General features: G+C 41.2%; 1 protein-coding gene across 2 annotated transcripts in view; it reads left to right on the forward strand.

Annotated features, from left to right (window-relative positions):
- CACNA1C (calcium voltage-gated channel subunit alpha1 C) overlaps positions 1-16564 on the forward strand; it is a 494372-nt gene that overhangs the window by 283479 nt on the left and 194329 nt on the right. For both annotated transcript variants that reach the window (XM_075727966.1, XM_075727965.1), the window contains exon 4: positions 9215-9354. In XM_075727966.1, coding sequence (XP_075584081.1) covers positions 9215-9354 — 140 coding nt within the window. The remainder of the gene's footprint in view (positions 1-9214; positions 9355-16564) is intronic.

Below are 16564 nucleotides of genomic sequence, written 5' to 3' on the forward strand. Positions count from 1 at the left end.
AATTACTGGCTTACCTATAAGAGCATAATACTTTCTATGTTAAAATTAGTAGCAAAATTCTCCCTGATTTAGGCTATATTTTAGTCTAACCTGGCCTGTACTAGAATTAATCAAAACCTTGTAGGATCAGATCATCTTTAAAAAGTAAAAAAAAAAAGCTCTCTGAGAGAAAAGATGCTTCATTAAATTAAGGGTATGAAACACAACTCCTCCACACCCTTTATCCATGAGGGGATTGTAAAAACCCTTGGCACACAGAAAGTCTCGTTATGGGCATATTTCCAAAGGAGCTCACTATTCACATGTTGAGCCCTGTTGGAAATTCAGTCCTTCATTTTGAGGCCCAGTTTTCAAAGATCTCTTAGAAAAGATGACTCAATATGAACATGAATGTTCTTCAGTATGCCTGTCCATATGACAACAGTCTAATTTCACAAGGCAGACAGACTACAGTTGTGATAATGTTGATTCCAAGCAGTTAAAAAATCATCTGCTCCTGAAATTATGTGATTGACTTGAAATTAATAAATCTCATGGGGACAGGGTTACTTCTTTTCAGCAGTCAGACTCTTGGGATTCACCTTTGTTAGGCTTTTTTCTACTACTAAGTTGTTTAGAGACTCATTAAAAAATAATGTACTGAAAGCACTGATTGTGTAGTGATGATCAGATTAAAATGATATAACAAGAGGAACTCCGGACCTGTGACTTTAGGAACCAGCCCACACATAGTGCAAAACAATAAAATCATTAGAACAGTTATTGCTGAGGTCATGTAGCTCGTTTCCAAAAGCAAGCGTGCTTGTGTATCCTGCTTAGGTGATGCACTGTAAAGAAGACCTTTCAGAAACTGTCCTGATGAGTCAATATTTAATTAGATATTTTTTTTAGAAGTCCTTCTAAAGTGGGATATATATTTACTGTTCTGCCTGGCAACAAAATGCTCAATATTTAACACTAACATGGTTCTGAGCACAGAAAGGTTAGGTTACGCTAGAGGGGACTGGTTTTTATTATTAATAATAATAAAAAATCTTAATAAGATGGAGCAATGAAATGTTTTATGGCTGATAGATTTGTTTATCTCATTGCATACATGATTGAATTCAAACACCTGACCATGGTGAGTAGCCAATTTCTAACTTATTTGAGTCATTTTGGGAGCTGGATGAGACATGATATGCCTTGTGCTGATGTATTAGATGTAGCTGTCATACTCAGGCTGCTCTGATTTAAACGGATGTTTCTGGTACCCTGTCCTTAATCAGTGGTTGGTAGACGGACAATTGACCATGGTGTTTCAAATGGCTGTGTTAACCTTGGGAGAAGACACTGGACTGCCTTACTGCCTCTGAAACTGCATAAAGAAAACTAGTAAAAGCTTTCTTCTAGGGGTGAATTTAATTCCTAGGCATGATAACAACACAACACCTAGCCAGCTTTTAATTTCTGTCCAGAGATCCTAAATGAGGCTCTCACAGTCATAAACCTTATGCTGTCTTCCCTAATGTTGCTTCCTCCTAGAAGGGTAATCTCTTATTGGTCTGATCAGAATATAAAGTGACAGTTCATTTCAATTTAATCAGAGCACTGGACCAAAACAAAAGAAACTAGGATACAACATTCTTTGCCTCTTCAGAGCTGTTCAGGTTGGAATCATGTTTGTACATGGCCTGTTTGGATGGCTTCAATTCTTGGTCACACCAAAGAAAACCTGAACCCATAAAGAACATATTCTCTGGATTTAATTCATATATAGGCAGGATCCTATTGTTTTATTTGAGTCCAAAAAAGAAGAAATTTTGAGCAACAATACCCAAGAGATTTCTGCTACTGCTAGCCAACGACCATAAAGAAAAATCTTATATACGTTAGACATTATCTAATCGGCACCAGAGTCCAAATTTTAAGTCTAAATGGATGCATAATCCTTTATAAGAATCCAGAAGGGCACATGCTTGACCATCTCTGTTGTGGAGAATGCGGTATCCCACTGGGAAGCACTGATGTGCAATGGAAAGGAAATAGCGAGTTTGTTAGGTTATTCTGAGGACTAGAGGTGCATTTAGAATGATATAATATGCATATAGAATCTCAGAAAAAATATAGGTTGAAAGGGACTTCTGTGGGTTTTCTAGTCCAAATTCCAAATCAAAATTAAATCAAGTTGCTCAGAATGTTCTCTAGCATAAAGGTTTCAAAATAATACTTCTCTCATGTTGTGGTCCAAAAGATAGTAGCATGGCAACCCCTTTGGAAACATAGGATCCCCAATAATTACATTATTCTGTATAGCTGGAGACTGTTCTCCGCCTAATGTTAGTAAAAGAAGTAGGTGAAATGACGGTAAATCAGAACAGTAATGGCATTCATCATCTGTATTTTGTTTTGAGTGAATAAGGAATATAGGGCTCACTGAAAGGGAAAGTGTGTTTGTACAAAGTACGTAGCAGAGGGGATTAACCCCCTTGTACCTTGGCTTTGTTTTACAGTTGGACTCTGACACAAAATGTAATTCCACTGAACCCATAAATAAATTCAACTTGATCCTTGCCAAAGTGCTGTAAGAAAAATCAAGAGCTTAGGCTAGATCCTGCAAGACAGCTATGCATGAAGTATTCGTTGATTTGCCAAGGAACTCATGAATATAGGGCATCAGGTCTATAATCATTTAAAACTATTAACGTCCTCTCTTCTGTTCACTTCAGTGGAAGTGCTTTAAATGGATCGTGGGCATGTTATGAATGATCATCAAGTATCGAAGGCTGGCTTGCACTACATTCCTGTTTTAGAATTACTCATTTCAGATTAGTGAGAATTCTGCATTTGTCTGGTTTATTCTAGTTTGGACACCTGTTAAGTAGCTGCACGTGAAAGTATTTGCTATTTACATGTGTTAGTTAAAAGGTGGTATTTCTGCAGTGCTTGGTGTTAATTTAACTTTGCTTTTTGTAAAGCCTGATGTTATATAGACACTGCCTTTGGTTGGAGTGGAGAGGAGGTAATGCTGATCATATTTGGAAATACAACCTTTCAGAAGCTGTTCTAACTTCTGTTTACCAACCTGGTGGGTTATGTTTAGTTGAATGCTAGTCACCCACACCCTTCTTTGGGCTTATTTTATCCTTGTCAGGTAAAATCAGATAGTGTTCTTTTGCTCAATTTTTGGGAATATTCTTTTTGGGGAACAGGTAGAAGAAGGGACACTGTGTTTTAGGACCAGCGTAACAGCAAATGGAATTATGTTCAGCAGTACGCTGTCTTATCATCCCTTTCTCTTTATCAAATAAATGGATACGGCCACTTGTTTCTGCAATGGCAGTAATTTTAAGGAGAAAGAAAGAAAAAAAATCCAAACATGTTCTCTCCTTTATGTTTTATTCCCTTATGTGCTTGCATACTATTTTCACGCATACTTAGCTGAAAATGTCTCCCGAGTAACTGAGTACATTCAGAAGTAACTCAATGTCAACAAACCTGTCTTAACTCTGCTTTATTGAATTGATCCTTTAAGTGCACACATGTGGCTCTTCCTTACTGAAGGTCAAAGTTATTAATGCTAACAGTAGCCTTCAGGTCAGCATATTCACACAGTGAGGATATCCGTATCTCGGATGTGATGATGACTCGTAATCCAAAAACATGGAACCTTTTTTCATAAAGTCTCTGAGCTGTCTTTCCCAGCACTACAGTTTAGTCTCCTTACTGTCCATCAGAAAAGATTCTTTTCCCTACTAGGAAAAGGTCTGAGTGCTTCCGCTCTGACTTGTACCTTTCATAGCCTATTTATGCAATTAATGCCAAAATATCCTATATGACAGAGGCCCTTAAAATATTGCTGTTTTCCTTGGACTACTGAGTATTTGCATTACTGAAGAAATGTATTCTCCTATGTTTAAGGAAGCACTAGGGAATAATAATGCAGACACTGACGTAACTTGGTCTAAGGTCAAACAGGCAGCTTCATAAAGGTTCTAACTGTGCAGGGCTTGCTGCACGTTACTTCAAACATAGAAGATATAGTTTCTGAAACATGGTTTGTAACAAGCTGAGCAGAGTGCAAGCAGAGGGAAACAGCAAAGTTTGAGACAACCTGTAGTGACTGAATTTTAGACTGTAAATTTTAAATGGTCTTTAGACTGGTGTGTATGAGATGTGACGACATGATTATGATTTGAGCCTTGAGTAACTCTTGCAAAGGAAATGTTATAACCTAGTAGTGCTGCTGGGTGGATGGGGTTTGGAGAGCTAGGATCAAGCTCCAGTGAATCATTAAGGACCGTTTCTCAGAAATAGCACTGGTCTACTCACTCCCCTCCTGTTGGGAGAAAAGCCTTATGGCACCCCACAGTAATTTGCTTGGATTTCCTGTTTTCAGACTCCTTTTATGAACGCAGGATGTCATTAGGTACAGTTTAAAAATCATAAGCAAAACCAAACCTAATGTCTTCAGAAGGCATGTGGGATTAGAGGGTTTCATATTTAATACAGTAATCTTCTTTTGGAAATATATCTTAGAGCCTTAACAGTTAAGTTAATGTTTGTTTCTTTGTTAAGAGTAAGATGATGTGCAATTTGTCTCTTGGCAATGTTAGTGCTGGCTAATTCATCAGCTAGCGTGGCTGATGCTCGTGTCTATATCTATAAAAAACCAAAACAAACCCAGAAAAACCAGGGTAGAGCCAGCCCCAGAACATTTGTGTATGCTTCAGAGACTGGTCCGTTTTCTGAAACTTTTATCCTTTCTCTTCTTCCACTCACATAATGTTGGTTTTTTTCTCTGGTTTTCAAAACATTTTCATTGCTATTGCCCAAGCAGGAAGCTCCTGCTTTGTCATTCTACAACCTGCAATATGCTTCATGTGTCTCAGCCACATCAGCATGTTTCCCATTTCTAAGACACAAATGAAAAAATACTGCTCCCTCTTTCTTACAGCTCCACAATAAGTTCGCTCTCGTGATGCTGTGGTTTGGATTTGTGTTCCAAGGGGCAATGCTGCTGCTATCTCCTTTCCCTCCCACGAAGGTAGCGGGCAGCTCCCTCCCTCTCTGTCAGCAGGGAGCTCTCAAAGAGAAATGCCAATATTTTTCTAGCTTGGTTTCTTTTAAAATGGCACCAAATGGGCTTCTCAGAGGAGTGGGAGTTATGGATGCTTTACAGTGCTATGTCCCTTGGGAGCTTGAAACACTGGGGCCCAGTCTGCCTATCCTGTGAGAGCAAAGCTTCAAATGAGCAGCCAGAAGTGTAGAAGCCTATTTTGCAGAGGCAAATTAATCATTCTGCAGCTGAGGAGGGCAACAGGTCCTTCTCTCACGTCTACCCTGAGGCACAGGGTGATTGAGTCACATCTGTGAGTTCACCAGGCAAGGTAGCATCAGAACTGGGGCTGCAACCCAGATTCCTGGGAGCCCAGTTACACTACGTCATTACTGAGTTACGCTGTGTTCATAAAGGCTCTTGAGTTTTATAGTATAAGGAGAAAAGGGAACACAAATGAATTAGCAGGCTTTTCAGATTCTTCTCAAGTCTAAGCAGGAGTAGCTTCCTGAGATGGTCCTGGAGTAGCTACACTGTTTAATCTCTGCAGTATTTTTTCCTTCAGTTTTCAGTCCTGAAATCATTAATTTAAGTGCAGAGGATCATAAAAACTCTCTCCTCTGCTCAGCATTCTGTATCTTATGTTCATTTCAGAGGCTTTTATAGATCTTTATTTTTTATGGATCTTTCCACCTTAAGCAGAGCATCGTAAGGAATTTATTCAAACAGCTTGTAGTTGTATATATGCATATATTTATGTATAGGTATACATATGCATTTGTGTGTAATATTTTGGCATATTATTACCTCAATAACATGGTTCAGCAAACAGCATTATTACAATAACAAAACAGGAGTCTGTTGTCTCATAGGCTTCTTTAGAGGCAGAAAGGTTTGAGGGTCCTAAATCCAACCAAATGGAACCTGTTAGTTGTTGAAATACTGGCTGCTCTATGCAGTACTAAATTTTTTTTTAAAAAAAGTTGTTCCAGAATTTTCTCAAGTATTTGGTTTCTTAGACTTTTCATTGCATTAGTACAGGTATTTCAATGAAATTCATGGAGCGGAAAAGCCCTTCTGGCTGGGCAGGGCTGCACAGCACAGCACTGCGGCCACAGAAGCAGCACAAAGCCAGACACAGAGCTGGCAGCAGCATTTTTCCCAGGGCACCCAGAGGTCAAGGACAGCGTATGCTGTTAAAAACCAGGCATAGGGGCAGCTTTAGTCTTTCCTCTTCAGTTGTTCTGCCAGTCTGCTTCAAATTGGACCTGGATTTATTAAACAAGAGGGTAGGCTCCTCAACATCCCCTTGGTATCAGTCTCGGATGTGGCTGCCAAGAGGGGTTTTTGGGGAGGTCTGTTTTTTAGGGCCTACAGCATTTCTCCATGAGCCCATGTCTCTGTTTACAAAGTGGGACACTGGACAAATTGAGTACACGGGGCAACCTCAAAGGCAGTCTGAATGAGAGAGTGGTCTCGGACCTACTGTGGCCCTTTTTGCAGGAGGGAAAGAGAGCTTGCCCACAACTGTGGAAAGCCCTTGGCTGAAACAGGGAGTGAGACCCATTAATGGACTTGGGTTGCGGAAAGAGAAATCTTTGCTTCCACCGTAAAAGGTGTTCATTCATCCCTAGTGAGGCCACGTCCACCACACTCCCTACTCCCATCCTCACTAAGGGTGAAGAAGCCTGGAGAAGAGAAGGCTGTGGGAGACCTTATTGCGACCTTCCAGTACTTAAAGGGGGCCTACAGGAAGGATGGGGACAATCTTTTTAGCAAGGCCTGTTGTGATAGGACAAGCAATAATGGATTTAAACTAAAGAAGAATAGATTTAGACTGGATATAAGGAAGAAATTTTTTACAGTGAGGGTGGTGAAGCACTGGAACAGGTTGCCCAGAGAGGTGGTGGAGGCCCCATCCCTGGCAACATTCAAGGTCAGGTTGGACGGGGCTCTGAGCAACATGATCTGGTTAAAGCTGTCCCTGCTCACTGCAGGGGTGTTGGGCTAGATGACCTCTAAAGGTCCCTTCCAACCCAAAGCATTCTATGAGTCTATGACTCTTCCCCCACAGGACCCATTTCCATCTTCCTTCAGCCTCCATACAATCTTTACCTTGTCCTTTCAGAGGTAGGGCATTGCCTCCCAGGCAGAGCTACCGCGGGCTATCTGCCTGCTGCGCGGGTTGCCGTCTGGCCTCGCACCATGCCATTAGAGGTGTGTGGCAGCACAAAGGTGCAGGGCAATCAGAAAGACACTGTGTAAAGACTTCCCATTGCACAATGATTTTGTTGTGGGTTTTTTTAATTTTTGTTTAAGTTTTGTGACAGCTCGACTTACTTTACAAATGTGTGCTTACAGCTTGATCATTTGGGTCTGTTTTAATATGATTTGTACATCAATTAGTACCTGTTCAGTTGTCAGCGGTGGTGGAGGGAGCAGGGCTGCCAGTTTAGTCCCTTCTAGGAGCGTGCAAGCTCTTTTCTGTGGCCAAGCCCATGGCTGGACTCCTGGTTGTTAGTGCTTACATGCCAATTCCTGTGCTAAATAAGATAATTAATTTGCTGGGGACATAGTAGTCACTAATATTGTATGCTGTTGTTTCCATCTCTGAGTTCAAGGGGAGGGAAACCCTTAGTGTGCTGACCTGTCTCCATCTGGGACAACAATGGGCAAATTCTGTGCTGTGGGCATGTTCAAAAGCTTTACAACTGGATCAGATAACTACAGAATTATACTTCTTTAGATATTCCCCATACTAAGCGCTGAGGAATGATACTACAGGCACTGTGAAAGCATTGTCTGAGTGAAATCTGCAATATTTTAAAGCACAAACATGTGCCTGCTACTGTCAGATGGAATCTCTCAGTTGTGTAAAATAACGTGTTCATGTAAACACGCAGATGAACTAGAAATTGCCTTTTTTGATCAATGGGTTGCTAGTGAGTTGTTAATTACCTGGAGCTGAATGGAAGAGGTTCAAATGGGCAGCTGAGTTTAAATGATGGAATGACTTTTTTGTAATCCTGCATGTTTTGTATCATATGAAATTGTCATATATGCATTCAGCTGGACAGAGGAACAGGGCAATTGCAGTTTGGAGTTGAAAAGAAAAAGAAAGTAGTGACCTGTCCGATTGTCTTGCTGGGTACCCTATAAGATGTGACTAGAAATGCCTAGGATGTTTTAATTTATATTTAATCTCAGCTTTTTATTTCTTTAATGTGAACTTTTAATAACTTTGTAGTTTAACCTTGTGGGGATCTAGTCTTCCTTTGCTGTCACCTATTTTTCATGTACTTATTTCCTACTCAGCTTGCCATGTAGCACTTCTGTAGTGATTACCTAATGCTGCAGTTTCCCTCCTACTTAGGTGGAGGTCCCTACTGTTTCTGCAACACTGCTATTCTTATTCCACACTGGGGCTAAAACCTCAGAGATGAGAGACAGTGAGCCTGTGTACTGACTCCAAAAGCCTGCTTGCTTGTCCTGAATCAGACTGTACTGTCACTGGAAGTGACTTTGTTTGGATAGGCTTAATTGCAGCCTGCATTTCACAGGGACATGTACATTTCTGATGGAATGACTAAAAGCCTCTAGCATTAGTCAGCCTGATCTGTAAATCGTTTTTCACCAATATTCAGCCTACCTTTTCCCCAGCAACAGAAAAGGGAATCCCAAAGAAGGCACAGTTTGACACATGCATCAGTCTCAGGTGGGCCCCTCTCTTTATTTCTCCCTATCTCTCTCCACAGCATTGCATCCAGCAATGTTTCCTCTCCAGAGGTAGAAAACTGGACTGGATGCAGTTCATTCTGATGGCTGACAATATTTGGCAATGTACTTTGTAGAGAGCTGAGTGCTAGAACGTGCCTGTTGACCCTTTTCCCTCTCTTCTTTGCACAAGCCTGTGCAGTGGTCAGTCCCTGCCAAGGCAAGGGCAGCAAACTTCAGAGCCTGATCAAAATTTACTGCCACTGTCTTGTCAGACTGGCTGCGGACGATGCAAGCATGAGGAGAAAAGGCCTCGGGCAAGCCATGCATGTTAGATGTACCCAAGTGGCAAGTCAGTGAGTTGGAGGCTGCATGGGTGGACTGTGACAGGAGAAAATGTTCTTATCCATGGTTTGTCACTCATGCTAACCATTGTCTCTCTTGTTCTCTTATCTTCCCCAGGAACGAGTGGAATATCTCTTTCTCATAATTTTTACAGTGGAAGCATTTTTAAAAGTAATAGCATATGGACTTCTCTTTCACCCCAACGCTTACCTCCGCAATGGCTGGAATTTACTAGATTTTATAATTGTGGTAGTAGGGTGAGTACCAACACTTTGTCTTTGAACACACTGCACACAGAGGGGCACTGGGAAACTTTGGGAGCATGAGGGTGGGTGAATGCTTGGTACATTACTCATGGGTGATGTTAGAGGTTGCTGTCCATCATGTTTGTCCTACCACCACCATTTGTCCCTCCTGTGTTAGCTCCCCTACAGACTCTGTTTGTTTTACCAAGTATTACTGTGTAATCTAAAAATACGGTTAATTCACTGGTCTTCTGCAGGTATAACTTGATTCATGCTTGATTCATTCAGTGTGTATCAACGATTCACCTTGAGGTAAATATTAAGGATAGACAATCAGTTGATGCACATTTTCTGTCTGGTATCCCTTGCTATTTAGCCTTTTCTAAGGCTTTTAATGGTTTGCAAGACATGGAAATTAAACTGCTTTTTTGGGAACAGGGATAAAAAGAAGCAGCAGTGCAAAGCTATTGGACAAAGCCAAATGCCTGAATATGCTTAACTGGAAGAAAATCCCTTTGTAAATCTGTATGAATATTTAAAAATAACATCTAGGTGGGATCCTTTAATTAAGATTAGAGTTGGATGACAAATAAATTCTGCCATCTTGTGAACTTCTGATTTTTTTCATTCTCAAAGATGGATGAAAAATTTAAATCCAGGTTTTCATACTTACAAACAAAAATAAGGTCTTCAGTTCAATTGCACTCTTCTGCTGGTGATTTCAACATTTTTGATTTTGACACTTTTAATGTTTTAACCTTTTTAAAGACTAATTTTACTGTTGTAGATTAAATTGCCACTTTGAGCTGCAACCTTTCTAATCCTGTTATTCCTCTCTGTATTTTTCAAGCTTGGCATTTAATTTATTTGAATAAAAGCAAAATAAAACATCTTCTGCTTTTTCTACCTCGGGGTAAGACATAAGCAGGGAGGTTGAACTGTGGTTGTTGAAGGGAAGAGGTGAAGGATGAACTACCCCTGAAGACAAAGAAGAAAAGTATTTCTTTGCCTGAGTAATTTGTCCCATCCTCCCACCGCTCCATTGTTAAAGAGTTTCATCGCCCACACAAACTTGCAGTCTTTTCACCTCTTTACCAAGGAATCCCCGCATCAGCTCCTAGGGAAAACGTCAAAAGGGACACTTTCAGTCATCAACCCCCTCGTGATTTCTGCCCCAAAACAAAGTCTATCTAGCTTCTTGACCATTTTTGTGGTGGCCCCAAAAATTATGTGAGCATACTGCTGCATGCTACCCAGTCCCTCCCACTTTCCATCATCATGGGGAAAAATAGGTGGAAGGAGAACTCCCAGTGAGGGGGAGGGAGGAAAAGCTGGAACCTGTTCTTAGTCCCAAGATCTCTCTGCCTCCATGTGGGCATAATGCTTCTCCTCACGGCAGTGCCCAGTTGTGTTTCTCCTTCATTCCTAGCCACAGCCAGAGGATCCCACAGCAAATTATTAACTGGAAATTCATAAATCCCCAACCCCTCCCCTTGCATTGATGTCCAATTCTGTAGCTGGTTCTGCTTTTGAATATCCTCACCTGCTTAGGAGTTGCTGCTTAAGTTGAAGAAAGATTGGAGAATGAAAGTCCTGTGAATGTGATTATTCCTTTTTCATTTTTATGAGAAAGAGACTTTTTAAAGAGAGGATACGTTACCGCCTCTTCTTCCATTGCAATACAAAAGAGCAGGGCTCCAGAATCACAGGGCATCATTGTATCTAGTTTAAGTACAGTCCTTTTTAATTTTTCTGCTAGGGCAGCTAATCAGCAAGATGATATTCAGACTGAAATTAATTCCCTTGCCATTGACAGAAGCTGCAGCTCTCAGCTCTTCTATCTGCTCTTGGCTCCAGCAGCTCTCAGTCACTAGATGGGGAACAAAAAATGTGGCTGGAGAGGGATTACATGAGTATAACAAACATGGCCAAGACCCCAAGGTCTCTGTTAAATAGTAACAATCTCAAGTGACAGATTCCACTTCAAGGCCAGATGGGTTCCTTTGATGTTTATCTGTTTAAATTCACTCATACAGTACCACAGCCTAGGCTGGTGCACTGCTTTTTCTCTCCACAACCCCTCTGCAAAATCTATGTGGTGATACCATCTGTTCCTGTTCTGCCCTGTCTTCTTTTTCTAGGGGGGGTGTCTGAAACTCAATGACACTATGTTTAAATTTCAGCGTATTTGAATATTTTGTCAGGAAGGAAGTCCCATGGAAAAGGTTTAAAATAAATTTTAGAAAGAGAGAGAGGAGGAAGAAAGCAAATGCTGGTAACAACATTTCCTTGTGGTGCCTTTTTCTGCCTGTTGATGGAGCTATTGGAGAAAGCTGGGTAATTTGGACACAGCTGTAGCACTGGGAAGAGAGATTTATTTGGTGTGTGGGGCAAAGGATGGTGTGGGACTCATACTGGAAGCATCAAGTCCCAAAACGACTGTGGTAATTGCCATTCGTGCTTGTTCTGCTTTAGGAATCATCTTCATTTTCAATGATGATTATCCTTGCTACAAAAAATAGAAAGTCTAGGTGGGAAGTATTTCTTCAAGTGCTGTTGGAAGTTAAAGGAGAAAAAAAAAAGACAGGTTTTAGATCCTTTGTTTGTCTCGAAATCCACCTAGTATACACTGCTGACCAAATATATCTTGAAGAGATAAACAGCACAACTGGCTTCCTTTATGTTAAAACATAGAAGTCAGTAGAGAAAGAAGGAAATGAACATGTGTAGGAGCAAGCATAAATTCTGGATGGAAGTCTCGTTTTTTATAAAAAATTTTTATAAAAGTGTGCCTGTACTTTTTCCCCGCCTTCTGAAGATAGATCCCCTGGTATTCAAAAGGATCTTAGAATCAGTGGTTCTAACAAGGCCACAGGAATACACAGCAGCAGCAGAGGGGAGCACTGACTTTTCTCCTTTTCTGGAGAAAGGATGCACTTTAGACTTGTAAGCTTGTAACAGTTTATCGTTCTCACACTGTGGGAGATCTGCTTATTCATCAGCTAAGTCTTTTAAAGATTGATTCTAGCTTATCTTTAAATAGCCTATGACCCTGCTATAGCAGCCACCATTAAATGCTGCTTTGAAGAAAAATGTCTGTGTGTCTGTATCAATCAGAGGATCTGTGGATAAGAACATTATTAGTTAAGAAGAGAGATCACACCCTTAAGCTGCCTAATGAGGCACAACCCACAAACACTAACGACTGGTCAAATTGTTTCCAGCTTCCTTCAGTTTTACTGTTCTTCTTTTAGAAAGCATTAAGACTTTCAGATATAACAGTGATGTCCTTTAATATTAGGCTGTTGGAGGAAATTTCTCTTGAGAGAAGACTAACTTGACAGTGTTGTGCTAGAAGAATATCTGTCTTCCCTGGCAATGCTGTGGTTTGTCTGCCAAGCACAGGCATTCTCCAAGGACCCATAGCTGCTGCCAGAAAAAAAAGTGTTGTAATCATAGAATCATAGAATGCTTTGGGTTGGAAGGGACCTTTAGAGGTCATCCAGCCCTTAACCAGATCAGGTTGCTCAGAACCCCGTCCAACCTAACCTTGAATGTTTCCAGGGATGGGGCCTCCACTGCCTCTCTGGGCAACCTGTTCCAGTGCTTCACCACCCTCATTGTAAAAAATTTCTTTCTTATGTCTAGTCTAAATCTATTCTTCGTTAGTTTAAATCCATTATTGCTTGTCCTATCACAACAGGCCTTGCTAAAAAGATTGTCCCCATCCTTCCTATAGGCCCCCTTTAAGTACCGGAAGGCCGCAATAAGGTCTCCTCGCAGCCTTCTCTTCTCCAGGCTGAACAACCCCAACTCTCTCAGCCTGGCCTCGTAGGAGAGGTGCTCCAGCCCTCAGATCATTTTGGTGGCCCTCCTCTGGACCCGCTCCAGCAGGTCCATGTCCTTCTTGTGCTGAGGGCTCCAGAGCTGGATGCAGTACTGCAGGTGAGGTTTCATCAGAGCGGAGCAGAGAGGCAGAATCACCTCCCTCGACCTGCTGGCCACGCTTCTTTTGATGCAGCCCAGGATTTGGTTGGCTTTCTGGGCTGCAAGTGCACACTGTTGGCTCATGTCCAGCTTTTCATCCACCAGTACCCCCAAGTCCTTCTCTGCAGGGCTGCTCTCAATCCCTTCATCCCCCAGCCTGTACTGATATTGGGGGTTGCCCTGTCCCAGGTGCAGGACCTTGAATTTGGCCTTGTTGAACCGCATGAGGTAATCTGAAAGGCAGTCTTATTTGCGAAGGTAAGCAGTGAAGGTATTTGGAAAGGATCTGAAATTCAGAGCAGACTGGAAAATGTGGTCACAGTGTATGTCTTTCTGAAGACCTGTGGGGAGTTTCTAAAGGGCAGACCCAAACACTTTCCCACTCACAAATCACAGGTGAACTGTAAAACATTGTGAAAAAAAATCATTGTACTTTACCATTGATTTATACCTATGAGGATTCTTTCAGCTGCATTTTTCTGCTGATTTTTAGCCTTAGAAATGCCAAGCCCTCTGTTTTCTTTTTATATTCTGGAGGCCCTTGACAAGTTCTTTTTTTTATGCTATAAAAATCAGTGTACCCTCCTCACAGAGGAAGACATGAAGAGCTGTAGAGCAGCTTAAAGCCTTATCTTGCTGCTGTTGGGGTCGTCTAGAAAAGTTAAAATCTTTTTGATATGTCAGATGTCAAAATAGAAACAGGAAAATATAAGAAAGAAAAACAGTGAGGCTAGCTGCATACCTTACAAGTAAAGGTAGAAAGAAAAAGGAAAAAAAAAACAAAAGTGGAGTGTGTCCATACACGCATATGTGTGATAGAAATTTATTTTCTGCTTTATAGTTCATGTGTGTCGAATTTAGTTTAGGTGTAGTCGTGTCACAATTGAAATTCAGAAATCAAGATGCTGTTAATTGTGTTTCATCAGTGGAAATACTATATCCAAATGAAAATGAGGCATGAATTTAGGCTGTCAGAAAGTAGTTAGTTAGCTGGAAGGAAATAAGATTGTTTTTTCTATTCGTTTTCTTAAAAATGGTGAGATTTTTCACTGGCCATAAGAGATTAGCCCTCTTATGTTTTTACACCATCCAAGCTTTGGTTTCTCTGTCAGCACAGTGTTCTCTCACACCATGCTGGGAGTGTGCATTTCAGCTACCTTACCTACTGAGAAGAGAAGGAAAACACTGCACCTCTCTCCACCATACCTACTGTAAGCTTTTCCCAGAGGGTTTCATCAAAGAGCAGATTTCCCCAGGTAAATATAGGGTAGAAGGACTCTGGCATCCTGTTTTATATCAATAGCTTAACATCTATCCATCTCTTTTAGGACTGGAAAACAATCAGCTGAAAAAGGAGAAAGAGTCTATAGAGCCTACAAATTATATATGGGTTGTAGGGTTTTTCTCTTAATAGAGGATAATGGAAGGGGCTGTCAAAAGCCTTACCTTTCTTTTGTGTCTTATCATTGGTGCTATTTCTGAACAGGACATTTTATTATTTTATTTTTTTTCTTCCCCTCTGGGTCATAACGAGTTACAACCATAAAAGCATGTGGTAGTTGTAGCCTCTGAGTCATAGATGTCTGCCCATGCCCTAACTCAGGAGGCAATAGGGACAATGAAGTAGGGTTGGCAAGATGTGCTATAATTTTGAAGAGTGGAGTAGGCCAGATTGAGCACAGTCTACACCCCAATACAAAAGGGAAAGAGAGTGAAGCAAATGAGAGAAATAAAAACTTGTATTGCATTAGTAAAAAGCAGGATTAGTACAGGGGGAGATATTAAGCATGGAGTAAATACGTTAAAGCAGGATTAGCAGGAGTAATGCAATTCAAGTTTAAATGTAGGTTTTTAAATGAGGAGCAGCAGGAATTACTGCAAATTATTCCTGAAGTACAGTAGGCAGATGACTGTGGGTACCTCAAGACAGCACGTTCAGCACGTCAATGCTGGAGCACACAAACTGGGCTAACTGGCCTGCAGTGGAGCTGCTTTAGTCTGGGAAGGTAGGTTCTAGCTCCAGTGGAGTGAGCTGTCCTAGTGGTTGTGTTTCTGCTCCTCCTGAATTCATTTAGGACATGTATAGCTTTTTTTAGGATGCAGAATTCTGCAGCAGCCCATGGTTTTCTCATTGCATGAGTGGCAGGAGAAACACCCTTGGTGCCAGCTGCCAAGAGCTGCTGTTTGGTAAAACATGGGGCCGGTGATGATGGGTACCAAGAGAACAGCCCTCAGTTTTGCACAGTTGCTGACTCAGAGTTCCTTGAGATTTCTTGTCTTCAGCATTGCAAGAGAGCTGAAAAACAGCATAAGAAACCTTTTGCAGTGAATTCTTTTTCCTCCAGAGGATCCCAGGAGACTGGGGCTGTTGTATAGGTATGTCACTCATCATCTAGTATGGGAATTCTGTTGACTAGGAAGTTAGAAATTTTTGAATAAGAAATAGAGCACATTTCTAGAGCTTAATCACTAGCTTACTGGAAATATATTAGGCCAAATTTGACCTACAGTGTTTCTATTATGAAGACCAGCAGAAAATTGCAACTGTATAATTTGTGTACACAGCTCAATACATACATACATACCAATAATTCATGTTCTTTGCATCAACCCTTGTTTATCTCTCTCTGTGGTATCTGTAGTCAACGCAGTATTTCTCATAGGCTCTGTTTTTGTCTTCTCTGCATCCTGCTTCTCAGTCTGCAACACCTACAAACTCAGCATCCAACCTCCCCACACACAGTTTTTCCCACGCTTGTTACCTAGTTGTTAAATCTTTCTGCAGTGCTTGAAGTTGAGGCTTTGAATAGATCCAGTTACAAGTTCCTCAGTCAGAGCTGACAAGTTTTATAAGACTCTTTATATGACATTTTTTTTAAAAACTGCTTAAGGAAATAATTTTGCATTTGCAGTCCCCTAATCCATGTTTTTGTGTGGATTTAATGATGGGGAAATGTGTTGGCTTAGATGCTTCAGTAAATGAATCCTTCTTTTTCTATCCAGGGCAAGCTCCCTGTTTGTGGCCCTATCAGTAAGTTTTAACCTCGGACTGCAGGGATTGACGCTTCTTGTAAAGCAATCGGGCAGCTCAGTCTCTGCTTGATAGGCAGTGTGGGGGCTCTCTGTGGAATATGCCAGTCAGGGCGTATAGATGAGATCCTGACAGAGGCACTGCAGACTGCAAAGTCTGAGAGAGAAATCAGTCAGTGCTGAATCCAGGCCACTCCAACTGGGC

This window comes from Pelecanus crispus, chromosome 1 (assembly GCF_030463565.1).
Source record: "Pelecanus crispus isolate bPelCri1 chromosome 1, bPelCri1.pri, whole genome shotgun sequence".
Taxonomy (NCBI): Eukaryota; Metazoa; Chordata; class Aves; order Pelecaniformes; family Pelecanidae; genus Pelecanus; species Pelecanus crispus.